General features: G+C 40.3%; 1 protein-coding gene across 1 annotated transcript; it reads right to left on the minus strand.

Annotated features, from left to right (window-relative positions):
- Positions 1 to 286: 286 nt before the first annotated feature.
- LOC110952865 (collagenase 3) lies at positions 287 to 12910 on the minus strand. Its single transcript, XM_051937915.1, has 9 exons — positions 12779 to 12910; positions 10703 to 10959; positions 7964 to 8112; positions 7715 to 7840; positions 5714 to 5875; positions 1290 to 1419; positions 1024 to 1160; positions 756 to 915; positions 287 to 299 (listed from the first exon to the last, which is right to left on the minus strand). The coding sequence occupies exons 1-9, from the start codon at positions 12908 to 12910 to the stop codon at positions 287 to 289; spliced, it is 1266 nt and encodes a 421-aa protein (XP_051793875.1).
- Positions 12911 to 18196: the final 5286 nt, after the last annotated feature.

Genomic DNA, 18196 nt, shown 5'->3' on the forward strand with positions numbered 1-18196 from the left:
TTTGGGGTCACCCAGACAATTTCATGTTTTCCATGAAAACTCACACTTTTATTCATGTGCTGAACAGCAGTGTATATAAATATATCATATTGATATATTAATCTGGGCTGCACAGTGGCTCAGTGGTTAGCATTTTTGCCTTTTAGCTAGAAGATTTCTAGTTTGCTTTCTGGGATCTTTCTGCATGGAGTTTGTATGTTCTCCCTGTGCTCACGTGGCTTTTCTCCAGGTACTCCGTCTTCCTCCCACAGTCCAGAAACATGCTGAAGTTAATTGATAACTGAGGTTAAGTGGTAATTCTGAATTGTCCGTAGGTGTGAATGTGAGTGTGATTGTTTGTTAATATGTGTAGCCCTGTGACAGACTGGTGACCTGTCCAGGGTAGATGGATGGATGGAATCTTCTATGCAGATGATATAGTCAAATGATAAACTGAGGCATAATGTTGCTGAAATTGAATATATTTTTCTTAAGAAACTTCAGGTTCTTCATAATGTTTTGACATCTCTGCCAAAATCGAATCATTTGGTCCTTGTGATATTTCTGACCTTCCCTGAAAATGTCATCCAAATCCATTTGTAAGTTTTTGAGTAATGTTGCTAACAGACAGACAGACAGTCAAACCTACGCTGATCGTGACATAACCTCCATTGCGTTCCTTGGCGGAGTAATAACTGGGTTGTTGGAAATAGCGTTGCTCATCATAACAACAGAAACAAAGGGGAAGAACTGAGGGAAACTGGAATCTTAAATACCTCCAACATTCGTGGCCAGTGAAGAACACGGTGTAGCGGTCATTTCTGAAGTGAAGAGCAGCATCTATAGATTGAATTCTGGAGGGGAAGCCCAAGTCTGATATGTTTCTCGGAAAACCCTCCTCCACTTTTAACTGCCTCAGCTCCCAGTACTGATGACCTGAAACAAAAGAAGCAGTGTCACATGTTTGCATGCATATTTCTGATCTACTACTTATTCAGTTTCTGAGTGTGGCATAATTTGTTGTATATTTCAAGTTTACTTTACCTTTGAAAAATGTAATAACATTCCTCCCCACATTCTCATACACAGCATCTAAGTGGCTGGGTACAGAGTCTGGCCACAAACTGCTAATCAGGGTGATTCCTGTTTCCTCAAACTGAGGATGTTTCCGCCACATGAATCTGAAAAGAGAGAGAGTTGTGTCGAAACCTGTTTCAAATAATATTCAGTCATACATTATAAACGGTCAAGAAGACACCTATAGTGAAAGTTAAAGTTTTCTGTCAGACATACTGGCATGATTCACGTACCTGTCTTTGAAAAACAAGACCTCCTGTTGTAATTCTGTGACAGCATCAAAGGACAAATCTGGATCACACTTGTCGGGTGTTCTTGGAGGAGGCTTTTTCAAAAGTAGGGAAGGAAAGTTGGGACTAATACCTGCAGACAACAGAAAGAAATCCAAACAGACTTCAGAAGATAAGACCCTGCCAATCCACCACAGCAAAAATGAAGTCAAATAAAAGCTGACATTTACAAGCATACTATGATTTACTGAAACATGTGCAAACAATCTTATCAATTCCTAGCCAAAGTCACAAACCTGCATGAACCATACTATAGACAGATTGTCTTATGACAAACACATCCGAATATGATAATTACTAGACATCTGTGTGCTGCTGACACTCAGATTCATTTTGATACTCTCTGTCACCAGACGTCTCTTTTCATGAGCCGCTTTTATCAGACAGCTTATCAGCCTGCCCTGTAATGCTGCGTACAAAATGCAACCACAAACACATTCCAGCTAAACATCTATTGACACGCAACAAAATGAATGAAAAGATGAAATTGTCACAGATACAGCGATAGAAAAAGTGTAGTAGAAAAGAGAAGAGATCAGATCCTGGACAGTATCAAAAAGCTTCACTTTCCTTGAACAAATTTCAGTCATAAAATGCTAAAACATTAAAAAGAAGGTAAACAAATATGCTTTAATATCTACAGCAAACAACTGTACTAAAGTATCTTCATGTGCATATATGTATTTATCTAAGTAAACTTGTATTAATATTTTATGTGCAACACCTAGCAACAATACACAGTCATATTCAGCTGAACTTAAAAAATGACCATATTTCAATGGAAAAAATTCAAAGTAGCAGATTATTTTACAGTTAATATTTCTGTAATATGATATGGGTGTCATATAATGTGAATAGGCTGATACAAGTGTCGACACCGTTTTGAGTTCCACAACAGTGTAGTTTCAATGTGCTGTGCATCTGTATATTGTGAGTTTGGCAATTTGTGATTCTTCAAGCCACCTAATTCTTCCTTTCCTTACAAAGAAATACATATATCCAAAAAAAGGCACACACTCTATGATTTCATTTAGCTCTGAGAATGACACACATTCACTGTAGCATTGTTTCAAAAAGCTTCTGCAAAATCACAGCATTTATTTCTGTCCAGAGTTGCATTCGTTTATACAGTGCCTTGTGAAAGTATTCGGCCCCCTTGAACTTTTCAACCTTTCGCCACATTTCAGGCTTCAAACATAAAGATATAAAATTTTAATTTTTTGTCAAGAATCAACAACAACTGGGACACAATCGTGAAGTGGAACGAAATTTATTGGATATTTTATACTTTTTTAACAAATAAAAAACTGAAAAGTGGGGTGTGCAATATTATTCGGCCCCTTTACTTTCAGTGCAGCAAACTCACTCCAGAAGTTCAGTGAGGATCTCTGAATGATCCAATGTTGTCCTAAATGACTGATGATGATAAACAGAATCCACCTGTGTGTAATCAAGTCTCCGTATAAATGCACCTGCTCTGTGATAGTCTCAGGGTTCTGTTTAAAGTGCAGAGAGCATCATAAAGACCAAGGAACACACCAGGCAGGTCCGAGATACTGTTGTGGAGAAGTTTAAAGCCGGATTTGGATACAAAAAGATTTCCCAAGCTTTAAACATCTCAAGGAGCACTGTGCAAGCAATCGTATTGAAATGGAAGGAGTATCAGACCACTGCAAATCTACCAAGACCCGGCCGTCCCTCTAAACTTTCACCTCCAACAAGGAGAAGGCTGATCAGAGATGCAGCCAAGAGGCCCATGATCACTCTGGATGAACTGCAGAGATCTACAGCTGAGGTGGGAGAGTCTGTCCATAGGACAACAATCAGTCGTACACTGCACAAATCTGGCCTTTATGGAAGAGTGGCAAGAAGAAAGCCATTTCTCAAAGATATCCATAAAAAGTCACATTTAAAGTTTGCCACAAGCCACCTGGGAGACACACCAAACATGTGGAAGAAGGTGCTCTGGTCAGATGAAACCAAAATGGAACTTTTTGGCCACAATGCAAAACGATATGTTTGGCGTAAAAGCAACACAGCTCATCACCCTGAACACACCATCCCCACTGTCAAACACGGTGGTGGCAGCCTCATGGTTTGGGCCTGCTTTTCTTCAGCAGGGACAGGGAAGATGAATGGAGCCAAATATAGGACCATTTGGAAGAAAACCTGTTGGAGTCTGCAAAAGACCTGAGACTGGGACGGAGATTTGTCTTCCAACAGGACAATGATCCAAAACATAAAGCCAAATCTACAATGGAATGGTTCACAAATAAACGTATCCAGGTGTTAGAATGGCCAAGTCAAAGTCCAGACCTGAATCCAATCGAGAATCTGTGGGCAGAGCTGAAGCCTGCTGTTCACAAACGCTCTCCATCCAACCTCACTGAGCTCGAGCTGTTTTGCAAGGAAGAATGGGCAAGAATTTCAGTCTCTCGATGTGCAAAACTGATAGAGACATACCCCAAGCGACTTGCAGCTGTAATTGCAGCAAAAGGTGGCGCTACAAAGTATTAATGCAAGGGGGCCGAATAATATTGCACGACCCACTTTTCAGGTTTTTATTTGTTAAAAAAGTTTAAAATATCCAATAAATTTCATTCCACTTCACGATTGTGTCCCACTTGTTGTTGATTCTTGACTAAAAATTAAAATTTTATATCTTTATGTTTGAAGCCTGAAATGTGGCGAAAGGTTGAAAAGTTCAAGGGGGCCGAATACTTTCACAAGGCACTGTACCATGATCGTATATTCATGATGGGAGAGTCGGACAAAGCCTTCTCCAGCACATCCCAAAGATTCTCAGTTGGACTGAGGTCTAGACTCTGTGGTGGTCAATCCATGTGTGAAAATGACGTCTCATGCTCCCTGATCCACTCATTCACAAAGTGAGCCCCATGAATCCTGGTATCATCATCTTAGAACATGTCCATGCCATCAGGGAAGAAAAACTCCATTGATAGAAAGACCTGGTCATTCAGTATCTTCAGGAAGTCAGCTTCTTTGGGCACATAGTGTTGCTGAACCTGACCAACGTCAGATCATAACCCTAACCCCCACAGGCTTGTAGGCACTAGACATGATGAGTGCATCACTTCTTATGTCTCTCTTCTTACTGTGATGCGCCCACCACTTTGGAACAGGGTAAATCTGGACTCATCAGACTACATGACGTTCTTTCAGTGCTCCACAGTCCAATCTTTATGCTACCTACCAAACTAATGCCTTTTTTTCTGATTAGCCTCACTGATCAGTGGTTTTCTTTGGGCTTCACAGCTGTGTCGTGCATGCTCCCTTTGCCTTGTGCATGCGGAAATGCTCTAACTTTAACAATTAAACAGCCATGAGCTCTACTGTTGATTTCCTACGATCATCTAAGAATTTGTCCCGACCACATTTGTTCCTCAAAGATGATGGTTCACCACTATCCTCCAGCTTTCAATGATGTGTTGGACGGTTCTTAACCCATTTTTCATAGTTTCAGAAATCTCCTTAGTTGTTTTCTTTGCTTGATGCAGGACAATAATTTGACTCTCTGAGACAGACTAACATCCTTTCCACGACAACAGGATGTGTCTTCCACCATGGTAGTTTAAGAAATGAGAAGCTCCTCACTGCATCAGCTAGGGTTAAATTAGTTGTTGCAGCTGAAACATATCACTGCAGTAATCATCCAATGGAAGACTCATATATTTGCTTAGTTAAATCTATGTGTGGGCTGCACAGCGGCGTAGTGGTTAGCACTTTTGCCTTACAGCAAGAAGATCCCGGTTCGAATCCCGGGTTGGGCCTGGGATCTTTCTGCATGGAGTTTGCATGTTCTCCCTGTGCATGCGTGGGTTTTCTCCGGGTACTCCGGCTTCCTCCCACAGTCCAAAAATATGCTGAGGTTAATTGATTACTCTGAATTGCCCGTAGGTGTGAATGTGAGTGTGCTTGTCTGTCTGTATATGTAGCCCTGTGACAGACTGGCGACCTGTCCAGGGTGTCCCCTGCCTTTGCTCAAGTCAGCTGGGATAGGCTCCAGCACCCCTCGCGACCCTAATGAGGATAAAGCGGTGTATAGAGAATGGATGGATGGATGGAAATCTATGTGTCAACTTTTATTTGGAAAGGAAGTGTATATACAGCTTTAATTTGAATTAGTACATTGATTTTAAGCAGTCTTATGTGATAATACATCATAATGTATGTTATGACTCATCACTCACTGCAGACAGCTTATAACTATGAATTGTTCAAGATAGTGTTACTCCCTATTTGACTATCAGTGGCACATTGTTTTTTTTATTTTGCTTTGAAAGAGAATCTCCAAACTTTATGAAGTCAATCTGTAAAATGACACCTCTGAAACTAGCTAAACTCACCATAAAGGTGCTGAACGTCTTTGACATCACGGAAAGAGAGCTGTAGCTCATAATTGGGGGCAAAGTTGTATGCTGGGTACATGATGGCTCCAGGGTCAGATGAGTGGGGCAGGCCGAGTGCATGGCCAAACTCATGGGCTGCCACTGCAAATAAGTTGAAGCCTGGAGGAGAACAACACGAGTCTTTATGGTACCAAGAAGTTATAGAGCAGGACATAGAGATGAGATAATCTCTCAGGTTTACAATGGTAGTATGTAACCCAGAAACTATTTCATGATTTGTTTGGGAAGGTAGCTCATAAATTTCGACAAAAAATGCAAATCTATCAGATCTTTTGTACTAAACTGACTGACTCAGTTTAGTCAGTGCATTCAGAGGGGAGTTAATTAACTACCGGTCAAAATTTTTAGAACACCCCAATTTTTCCATTTTTTTATTGGAAATTATGCATGTTAATGTCTTATTGTAGTCTGAAAAGGAAGCATAAAACAAATAAACAAATGAAGTAAAAAACAATTAATTGAAAAACCTAAATGTATTCTAAATCTATGACTCATCCAAGTAGCCACCTTTAGCAGATATTAGAGCTGAACACACCCGAGGCATTCTGTCCACATTGGAAATCAAATATTCTTCAGAAAGTTCTTCCCAACTCTGTTGTAGAAGTTCTCATAAATGTGTGGCACTTGTAGGTTGCTTTGGTTTCTCTCTTCTGTCCAATTCATCCCAAACCAGCTCCATGGGGTTTAAGTCTGGAGTCTGTGCTGGACACTCCATGTTTTCAAGCTTACCATCTCGTTTTTTTTCCTAAGGTATTTCTGGCATAGCTTGGACTTATGTTTTTGGTCATTATCTTGCTGTGGGATGAACCCCTGACCAACTAGGAACATACCAGAGGGTACTACATGGCGCTGCAGAATGCTGTGGCAGCTGTTTTGGTTCAGGTTACCTCTCATTCTGTACAAGTCACCGACCCTGGATCCAGCAAAGCAGCCCCAGACCATCATGCTTCCTCCTCCATGTTTGACGGTTGATGTCACACACTGAGGAACCATCCTTTCATCGAATCAACGGCGTACAAAAATCCTGCATGATGAACCAAAGATTTCAAATTTTTGTTCATCAGTCCATAATACCTTCTTCAAGTCTTCAGTACTCCATCGGTGGTGTTTCATGGCCCAGGCAAGCCTCTTTTTTTTATTATGACAACTTCGTAATGGCTTTCTTGCTGCAACTCGACCTATCAAACCTGCAACTTCAAGTCTTCTCTTTACAGTTGAAATTGAGATTTCTTACTAAAACCACTGTGCTTGAAGCTGTTGTCCTGTGAACCGTCTATCACCATCTGTTGACTCTCAGAAACTTGTCTTCTGATTCTGTTATGGCTTTGGGCCGTCCAGTCCTCTTCCTGTCAGAGTTTCCTCCAGTTTCTGAGTGGCTTTTGATGGTGAAGAAAACTGTACTCTCTGACACCCTGACTTTCTTCGCAGTTTCTCTGTAAGACAGACTACATTTTTAAGTGTTATGATGGTCTGTCTCTCTTCTATTACTTTCTGCAGTACAGTACTGTTCAAATAATGCTCTCGAAGGTATGGTGCCACGGTGTGTTCCAACAGTACTTTTATGCAGACAGAGGGGGTTGTAAGTAATCAGGAAAAGTTGGGACACCTGTAGGACTTGGTAGCACCAACTTTCAAGGCTTGTTCAACCTCCACTGCTGCAGAACAGCTTTAAGTTGTTAACCCATTTCTTGTTCCCTGAAAAAGGCCTTTCCCCCCTCTAATTCTGAAATGTACATTATATTTCAATTTTGGGTAACCTTACCTTTTTGGCAGTTCGCCACGTACCTTTGTACCATTTCAAGCTATTCATTGGACTTGAACTATTTGAATTTCAATAAATAACAGGAAAAATTGGGGCCTTCTAAAACTTTTGACAGATAGTTTTTATATATATATATGTACGTCATGTATGTTCCTCTACTGTAAGAGTGACAGTACCAGTGGAATTAAAACTCCAGTCTTCATCAGCATCAAAGTGCACGTCTCCACCAATACCAGACCCAGGCAGAAAGGCATGAGCCAGGATTCCACCTTTGCCATCAAAAGGTGAGCCATCCTTATGGTCTGCAATAAACACAGCAGTATCATTAATTAGAATATATTCTGCCAAACCTGTATGCTGCATGTCAGTGTGTTGGATTAGTGCAATACAACTTGGATGAGGAGATCTGGACTTCTAGAACTCACCACCATTGTAGAAGGAAATGACAATGTCAGCCTCTCTCCTGTTCCGCTTGCGAAATTTCAGTGGTGCAACGCTGGACCAGAGCTTCCAAGCCGCCTTGAAGGTTCTGTTAACCTTTGAAGCTGCGGTAGGGAATTTGTGGCCAGCAATCCTGTTTATAGAATTTTAAATGTATTAATCTTTACCAATGTAACATTCTTAATGACTTTCACATTTGGGATTTTGGCTGATAAGTCTGAACAGTTGTTGGATATGTTGCTATGAAATCTGGTACAATGTCCTCCTCGAGATCATCTCACAATTAATTAACCACTGACACAGCCCATACATTTTTTGCATATTTATAGGGTTATAATCCTCTGTTTTGGGTACACCAGGACATGTTGTATGCTTTGATCTTCAAAACTATTTTATTCCTTTAATGCTTCACATTGCTGCAGCAGCTCCTCTCACTCTAAGTCTGAAATGCTCCAGTTTAGCTCCTTTCTCTTGAAGCTCCTGCCCCTCTCAACCTAGTCTGCTCTGATTGGTCAGCTGACACAGGTGATGATGGTTATGTAGCATTAAGCTGTTTACCGTTGTAGGAAGAAAAAACACTGAGTAATTATATGCAGAGAGGACAGCAAGCATCATTTTTTCTGTTCTTATGATGCTCTCATTGAGTAGCAGTCTTCTCAAGCATTGCCACAGACACTACCAAACAAACAAAAATCCTCTATTCTATTTCCTACGTTCCCGTAGCACGAGAGTTACATCCGGCAGCTACTATTTGTTGTTTTGTTGCAGTCAAAGTAGAAACTATTGGATTCTACACTGTAGTGGAAATAGAAAGGTTAAAAGGTCTGATTACGTGTCACACTGCGATCTAAATATGTAATGGACAAGAAATCTGGACTTCATAGAAGGCCTATAGGCAGAATATTTGAATATTGAATATTTTTTGATATTATAGATGTATTCCACGGGCCGGGTCGGACCCCCCGGTGGGCTGGTACCGGTCCGTGGACTGTACGTGTGGCCCCTCCACACACAGGTTGAGAGTATTACTTGTAATGTACACTGTGTGCGGAGGGGTCACACGTACCGTCCGGACCGACAACAGACCAGTACGTGATGACCTCAGAGGTCGAGATGGTTCATACAGTGACAGCAGATCAGCTATGTATTTGGGGCCTAAACCATTCAGTGCTTTATAGACCATCTGCAGGATCTTAAAATCTATTCTCTGGTAGATAGGAAGCCAGTGGAGAGATCAAAGAACTGGAGTGATGTAATCTACTTTTTTGGTCCGTGTTAGGACTCGAACAGCAGCATTCTGTATGAGCTACAGTCATCTGATGGACTTTTAACAGAGTCCTGGAAAGACACCGTTACAATAGTCTAGTCTGCTTAAAGATAAATGCATGGATCAGTTTTACTAAATCCTGCAAAACATTAGTCCTTTAATCTTTGACATATTCTTCAGGTGATGGTAGGCTGATTTTGTGATTGTGAATGTGGCTGCTGAAGTTGAGGTCTGAGTCAATGACTACACCAAGGTTTCTGGCTTGGTTTGTGCAATTCATTTTACGAGAAAGAGGGTATTGCATTAGTGTTGCACAGTGACAAGGAGAGAAAACACGCTAGAATGTTTGTATTTCTGTAAACTAATTACAATCCCATTAGGTGGAATTAAAATTGCAGCAATTGGGTTCATTACTCCGCCAAGGAGGTGGATGGATCATTGGTAGAGTTATGTGACAATTGGCGTCGTCTGTCTGTCTATTTGTTCGCAACATTACTCAAAAACAGATTACTGGATTTGGATGAAATTTTCAGGGAAGGTCAGAAATGACACAAGGACCACCTCATTAGATTTTGGCAGTGATCCCGCAAAAAGTCTGGTACCGTGTCACCGTAACTATGACTACAAGCGAACACTATGTCTGCTGCCTGCTGATGATAGTGATCCTTCTACAAATCCACTGCTGCAGAAGTATTGGGACTCATCTGTCAGAAACCATACAAGGAACAATTGACATGTTTGTTGATGCGTTTCCGAGTCCCGTCAATTCCTGCCGCCCCCTACATATTTAGGTCACATGATTTGGTATCTGTACATAATGTAAACATCAATAACAAACACCTGTGCTCAGCGCAACATCATTTTGTTTGTGGGTACATCTACAGTCATGGAAAAATTATTAGACCACCCTTGTTTTCTTTAATTTTTTCTTCAGTTTAATGTTTGGTACCGCTGCAGATATATTACCTGAAGAATACAATGAACACGACAAAAAAAGCAGCTGATTACATAATACTTTATGTCCTATTAGACATGCATAAGCTTAATTTTATTCTCAGGTTTTATACGAGGCCATTTCATGTCATAAGTAGCACTGCACATGCAAAGGCCTAGAGTGGTTTTCTGCTGACATTCAAGCACAACTCAGAAGTTGCCAGCTCTCACATAACGCCTAAAACAAAAGACTTATGTGAAGCCACAAAGGCAGCCATCTTGGCACAGCTGGAAATTGGTATGAGTGAGAGACAGGTAGTGATATTTTGTTGGCTTTATTAGATAGGTTAGTGTGGAGAGGCAGACAGGAAAGCAGGGAGAAGAATAGAGGGAAGACCTGCAGCAAAAGGCCGTCAACCGGAATTAAACCCAGGCTGCTGCGTTGAGGCCAATAGCCCCTGTTTATGGATCACCCGCTCAATCAGTTGAGCTATCTGGTCTCCAATGCATAATCATTTCTAACCTGTAGCTGAGAGTGGTCTTCTTCCAGCGAATTGTCTCCCCAAATCGCTCCACATCTGACAGACCACAGCGGGGCCTCTTCATAACTGCCAGAGTGTCCTGGGTGAGTTCTCCAGTTGGAGGCAAGCCAAAGAAGCGCTGCATTGTCTGGATCTTATCACACAGTCCAGTCTTCCAGTCAGCATCTCCATCTGGGTCTGCAGTCCTTTTCTTTCTGTTTGCCTTGGGCTGGTAGCCATAGAAATGCTGCAGATATTCCTAAAGAAGATAATTTATATCACTCAGGTAACACAAAATATTTACTTCCCAAAACAAGCTTTTTTAAAAAAAAAAGTCCTTTCCTTAAACACAGTAATGTTTGTTATTCCTCACAATGTCACGCCAGCTCAGCGGCAACACAAATCATCCTCTCCTGAAATGGCTTTACAGTAAACATTCCAAACATTTTCTCCAACCTTTAATGACAGTATGGTGCAGTATGGCTGCACTCATGTAATTGTAGGTGTCGACATCAACCACAAATGGGATAAAGATTCTGCAGCCTCTGACTTACAGGATTGCCGCAGCTCTACGATCATTTGTACAGCAATCTCCCCAGTCACTTTCTATTCTCACACGTGTTAATAGAGAGTATGTTTGTCAATAATGATGTTTAACATGTATTTAATAAAAATATATTATTAATGATTATCAATATTATTCAAATCCATCCGTGAATTGTCCAGTATTGATCAATTCTTTAGTGTAAGTCTGCTTACAGTGCTTGCAGATTAAATATAATTGGAGGTGAATAAAGAGTATTGGACATCAATACAAATAGTTAAATTTTTATGTGTTTAACAGGATGTATAATAAGTATTTTATAAAAGAAAGTGGATCTAAACAATATTCGTACCTTAGAGATATTTTAGATTCAAAACTACATTGCACAAATATACTAATATATAAATACACAGCATAAAAACACATTTGATCATGCAATGAATAATGAAGACTAAGAATCTGAGTGAGCATTCAGTCAGACAGTTCCAATTCATTCAGCCAGTTAGAGTTGCAGTGCAATTAAAAAGTACTAAACACGCAAAATATCTCAGCTGACTCTATCCAATAATCCAACATCAGTCTGACATTTATATGCAGGACTGACAATCCCTTTGTAAGTTTTTCTTGGCAAATGTTAACAACAATAATAATTACTTATAAGCAACAGCGACTCAGTGGGTGGCTGCTGTTATCTCCTGACTTCTTTATGTTACCACAAATTAACTCTTGCTTTTTAGACATGTTTCACGTCTCCTATGATCAGCGATCGCTGATCATGACTGAGAATGAAGCCAGGTGGCAGACATCCACAGGGAGCGCTCATAAAGAATCATTATTGATGCAGCACATTTTGCTGCAGGTGATGCTTCACAGAGGCAGACATGAATTACTTATCAAATTAAGTTCTGGCATCGGGACATTTTTTGTATTATCTCATCTTTACAATAAATCAAAGTAGTGTATTCTGAGACAAAAATAATTAAGCCTGCATGCCTGTAATGTAATAAGAGGAGTGAGAAATGCAAAACCACAGAAAGAAACAGTATGCCTCTCTCACAGTATAAATGTGTCTTACTAAGCCGAGATGCTGCTAAATGCAAAACCTAACTTATGAATCAATAATGCCAGTATAAAATACATTTTTAAAAGATGGTTGTCTGCATAACAAGGCACAAATAAAACAGATTGCATGAAATTGTCCCTGCAATACTTCTACTAAATTCTCAATTTAACAAAAACTTTAAGTTTTTATACATTTGTGGACTTATGAAATGAATTTCTGGAACCTTATACAATAGACACTCCTCTTCGTGGGTCAACAGTGAGGTCATTTACGAAATTTTTAGGGAAATCCGACACTCATTTGCAGGAACAACCATTACTCTACCAAAGCAGGCTTCCACTCAGGTTTAGATAGAGAGGCAATAAAGCTGTCCACACTGAAGCCCAACTATCCCAGCAAAGACATGTAACTTTAGCAGACTGTCTTTCAAAATCTTTTTTAAAGGTGTGATATTCATAAAGAGATAAATACCTCTGCAAACGCCTTGTCAGCTTCAGATGGTCCAGCATGAGGCTGTTTTGACAGCTCTGGAGCTGGGAGAGGTAAGGCTGTCACCAGAGTCTGCCCGGGCATCAGAAGAGTCAGAAGACTCAGCCAGAGCATCTTGATGTCTGTCAGGCAGCAGACGATCCAGCAAGTCACTCTGCGTTGCTGCTGACACTAAGAGCTGTATGCAAAGCTGCAGCAGCAGGAACCACCTGTTAATTACATGCAAGTGATCCTGTCCCAACAAGAACAGCAAGGTTCCTCCACACACAACAGGGTCTTCTTTAATCTGTCTTCAAAGAAACCCCAGACCCCTTATTTGTAAAACTCTGCATCGTAGGAAATCAGTCCCGACTGGCCCAGAATTCACTGCAATATGTTCAGTTTCAGATATTTTATCAACATTCCTAACGTAGTAACCTCCCCGATCTTCTCCAGATTACATGGGTACTGCCCTAACCTGCAGGTGGGCAATACTTGCAAACACGGTGCGCATAGAAGACAGATGATTAAATATAACATGAAAGATGCTACAGAGATTAGCTTCTAAATTCTTCTGAAGAGATATGTCTTGTCCTGGAATCTACATAACTGTGTGTTCTCTGCGGAAAACAACTCAAATCATTTCATGTAGAGTGACAGTTGCAACTGTGCCGATTTTCCATAGAATCAGTGTGAGTGCTTTAATTCTGCCTCATTGTCGCGTACTGTTTTGTGCTCCCTCTGAAGAATGTGAAATAAAGAGAATTATCTTCTATGGATTGTGCATGTATGACCCTTTAGATACAGTATGAGATGGCCAAAAGGCCCAAATGCTCATGCCATGCACAGACATGACAGAAGGCCAAAACATCTCCTAAACTGTTATTGAAACCAGCTGGTCTATAAGCCCTTTGATATATTTGAATACTGTTTGTGTGCTTGTTTAATGGATACATGGAGCACAGATTTGCATATTTGAGTTCTGTGAAAGATGACAATATCCTTTTATTGTGGCAGATAATAGAGGGGTTGACAGCTCTGGTAGGCACTCTGGGTTATTTCCCAATAGTGTTTGTCTGTGTGAAAGGGGGAAAATGACTGATTTATTGTGCTGCATCCTTCCTTTCTTAGAAAAAGGTCTTGCCAATGAGGAAAACATTAACTAAAGTAATAAACACATCAGGGATACAAACAATAAATCTGGAGTGATGTTATCTGAAGTGTAGAAACAGGATGAGCGATGACTTGGATCAAAGAGAGGCCTATACGCTACCGTTCAGAAGTTTGGGGTCACTTAGAAATGTCCTTTCTTGTTTTTTTAAGTTATTTTTTTTGACCTTCTGTTGCCTTTATTAGATAAATCAGTTGAGAGGTAGACAGGAAAATGGGGAGAAGGATGGGGGGAGGAGCTGCAGCAAAGGGCCGAGAGCTGGAAACCAACCCAGGCCACTGTGTCAGGACTCGCCCCTGTTTAGGGGTCACCACTCAACCAGTTGAGCTACCTGTGCGCCCCAGAAATGTACTTATTTTTGAAAGAAAAGCATTTTTTTTTCAATGAAAATCTACATAGGAGTGCAGAGGCCCATTTCCAGCAACCATCACTCCTGTGTTCTAATGCTACATTGTGTTAGCTAATGGTGTTGAAAGGCTCACTGATGTTTAGAAAACCCTTGTGCAATTATGTTAGCACATGAATAAAAGTGTGAGTTTTCAAGGAAAACATGAAATTGTCTGGATGACTCCAAACTTTTGAACAGTACTGTATATACATGGGGCAAATAGCAGAAATTTGGAGCAGCATAAAGGAATATTTTGACTCACTTAGGAAGCACAGTTTCTCAGTCCACATCCTAGTAAATACATTGATTTAATGGCAACAGTCTACACATCAATAGGCTCTTGCCTGGGTGATCCCAAACTTTTTAACGGTGGTGTACATGCAGTCTTTGATACGGTTATGTGCTGCCTCAGTTAATTTAATAATTTAGGATCTTTCCAAGAGCAAGTTGACATTAACGCTCAATGCTAAGATCAATGTTCCTAAAATATTTTTCTTTGCAAACGCCACAACTAACAACAACTCAGTGTGTGGCTGATAAATTCTGACTGCTGTTATCTCCTGACTCCGTTTTATTACCACATGATAATGCCAGCTTTGCAGATATCACTTCACCCTCCACTGTTTTCTTCAGAAGAAAACTGAAAGCGGAGCCAAGCGGCTCATTCAGAATCATGATCTATGGAGCACACTTTGCTTCAGGTGCTGTTTGACAGAGGCAGACAGCAGAGAAATGAATTAGTTGTCTGATTAAGTTATAATATCAATAAGCTTTCTATTATCTTTACAAGGAATCAGAGATGAGCACAAAATAATTAATTGACTGAATGAATTCCTTTGTTGTTATTGTACAAAATCCAGCTTTTCAAAATGGTACATGAAAGATAGAAGGGAAGGAAATAGAAGCAAAAAGTCACGAACAACAGCAATAAAAGATATAAGCATGAAGTATTAAGCAATATTAGACACAATAATTTACAAAAACCACACATATATTGCATGAAGACTGTTTCATTAATGAAGAAAGAGCACACAACAGTCAACCAATAATGATAATAATAAACATAATGAGATATTACATATTATCTGATTATTATATTTATTGGTTACTCCTTATCCCAATTTGCTAGAAGAAATCTGAAATGTAAGCCCAACCACAGCTCAGGTCTTAGTACTGTAAGTAATGTATTAATATACATAGTGACATATATAATAAGTTACATATACTATACTTAAAACTGAATTTCAGGTATATTGCACATTTAACCACATTTAAAGTCAGGTCAAGTGTAAAAATGCTGCGTTCAAGGTTGGGCAGAGCTGAGTGAAACAAAAGCTCTGGGATTAAAACAGAATCTGCTCTTGATTTAATGGACATGTAGTTCCAGTAAAGTGCACTGATATTTCCTCTCAGCCCCACCCCAGGTTGTATGACCGGCTGTTTGTAAAGGTGGACAAACCTTCCATGATGTCACTGATAGGGTTCCTGAGCAGCAGTTTTGTTTTGGAGCTCGGTGAGGCATCCAGAGTGTCCCTGACTCCTCCTGATTCCCAGCTAATCCAGAAATGAGCAACAAGGTGGAGAATGAGGGGGTTGAGGCGCTGTACTGGTACATGTAGGTCCTGGATTGTCTTCTGATGTACCCACCTGTGACTCAAAATGGCCACACGAGAATATTTTCTTGATAACTATGAGCTTCAACTCTTTTTGCGTTTTTGCTTCAGCACACTTTTGCAGCGCAAACATGCCAAAGTGCCTGCTTGTCTCTGTGTTCCTGAACCAAATCATCCAGGTCATCACAGCTTCACATCCTGCAGTGGCCTCCCCTTCCCTCCTACAAAGGCTGCACAAGTATCATTTCCTTCTGCTAAACCGATTAAATTAGAAATTACATCTGGTTAATTAGTTAATGAATGTTTGTGTATAATTATCGTTGGTTCTACCATGTGCTTCTTTGTTTGGGAACTGGAAGTCAATGAAATCAGAGTTTGCGAATTTTGATTATGAGACTGATCGACAAGTAGATTTGATTAATTAATGATCATTCAACCTAAAACCTTCTTGATAAAGGTCTCTTAGGTGGTCTAAATTTAATATCTGTGTGGTGTCCCTGATAAGCAAGTGCAATTTTAATCATAAAATGTAATTTCTACAATTATGTGGTGCGGTAGGCTACACAATTCTGCTACATTTAATTATTTTTCCATCTATGAGGCTATTTCTGCTACAAATGTTAACAGTTTTTTTACACACGTTTTCAGTATGATTACGCTAAAAACTGCCAACAAGAAAAGGTTACATTTAGGATGCAGTTAGAAGAGGAAAAGAGAAAAAGAGAATATAATAATGTATGTGCACTGAAAAACTAGACATCCATTTTATCTTATAATTTAGAGTCCCAGTTTGAACGTCTTCCAGTAAATCCTATTCCAAGCGTACAGTGATGACGTTCCGATGCTTTCATTTCCAAGATCAGCAACTTGGGCATTCCCAACATGAGTCAAGTCTGTATTGATAAGGCCTCACCCAAAGTAAATCTGTCTGACAGCAAGGACACCCAACTGAACCGACTCAACACCCACAGCTGAGCACCTTCTCAAAAGATCCTATTTAATATGAGTCAAAAGAAGAAAGAAAAAAAAACTTCCAATGACACTCATTAGGACTCTGACACATGTCTTAACACTGACTCATATTTTCTTGCTGTCCCTACAAGCCGAAGCTGATTTGGATCTTTCCATTAAGACCTTGCTGTTTTGTGTTTTGTAATTCCTGGGTCAGGTCGCTCTCTCTCTCTCTCATATTGCATGTTCTCCCTGTGCATGTGTGGGTTCACTCCGGCTTCCTCCCACAGTCCAAAAATATGCTGAGGTTAATTGGTTACTCTAAATTGCCTGTAGGTGTGAATGTGAGTGTGATTGTTTGTCTGTATATGTCGCCCTGTGACAGACTGGCGACCTGTCCAGGGTGTCCCCTGCCTTCGCTCGAGTCAGCTGAGATAGGCTCCAGCACCCCCCACGACCCTAGTGAGGATAAAGCGGTGTATAGAGAATGGATGGATGGATGGATGTTTCCAGCTAGAATAGTCATTTACCACATAAACAATGTCTACACTGTATTTCTGATTCATTTAACGTCATCTTCATTGAGAAAAATGCTTTTCTTTCAAAAATAAGGACATTTCAAAGTCATGCTGAACCTTTGAACGGTAGTGTATGTTTTGCTACGTGGTCAGAGCCAGTTTTTATCAGCTACGTCTTTTATCTAAAGTAATGTCTTTTTTAAGTTGCACCGATCTGGAAAGGACTATTCATGCTTTTATTAGCTCACATATAGATTATTGCAATGCCCTTTATGTCGGTGTTTCCCAGTCTGCCCTGAGCAGCCTCCAGTTGGTGCAAAATGCGGCAGCTCGTTTCCTCACAAACACTCCAAGGTGTGAGCACATCACCCCAGTCCTCTTCTCCCTCCACTGGCTTCCAGTTTCTTTTAGGATTGATTTTAAAATTTTATTTTTTGTTTTTAAAGCCCTGAACGGTCTGGTGCCTATTTATTTAATGCAGCTTCTCTCTGTCCGAAACCCAAACAGGGAGTTAAGGTCCTCTAATCAGCTGTTTCTGGAAGTCCCAAGGGCCAGGGTTAAACACTGGGGGGATCGAGCCTTTTCAGTTGCTGGGCCAAGACTCCAGAACAAACTGCCCCCTGACGTTCGCACCATCACTGACTTTGGCTTGTTTAAAGCACGGCTAAAAGCATATCTTTTCAGTCTGGCTTTTAATACACAGTAATGTGGTGACATTTCATTTCATTTTATTTTATTCTATTTTATCTTATTTTATTTAATCTTATTTTATCTGGTTTT

This window comes from Acanthochromis polyacanthus, chromosome 17 (genome assembly GCF_021347895.1).
Source record: "Acanthochromis polyacanthus isolate Apoly-LR-REF ecotype Palm Island chromosome 17, KAUST_Apoly_ChrSc, whole genome shotgun sequence".
NCBI classification, from domain to species: Eukaryota; Metazoa; Chordata; class Actinopteri; family Pomacentridae; genus Acanthochromis; species Acanthochromis polyacanthus.

Coding starts and splice junctions, on each gene's coding strand:
- LOC110952865 (XM_051937915.1), bottom strand. CDS start 12,910: ATGCTCTGGCTGAGTCTTCTGACTCTTCTGATGCCCGGGCAGACTCTG. Junction 1,420..5,713: donor AGACGTTCAGCACCTTTATG/GTGAGTTTAGCT, acceptor TGTTGTCTGCAG/GTATTAGTCCCAACTTTCCT. Junction 1,161..1,289: donor GTCTTGTTTTTCAAAGACAG/GTACGTGAATCA, acceptor CTCTCTTTTCAG/ATTCATGTGGCGGAAACATC.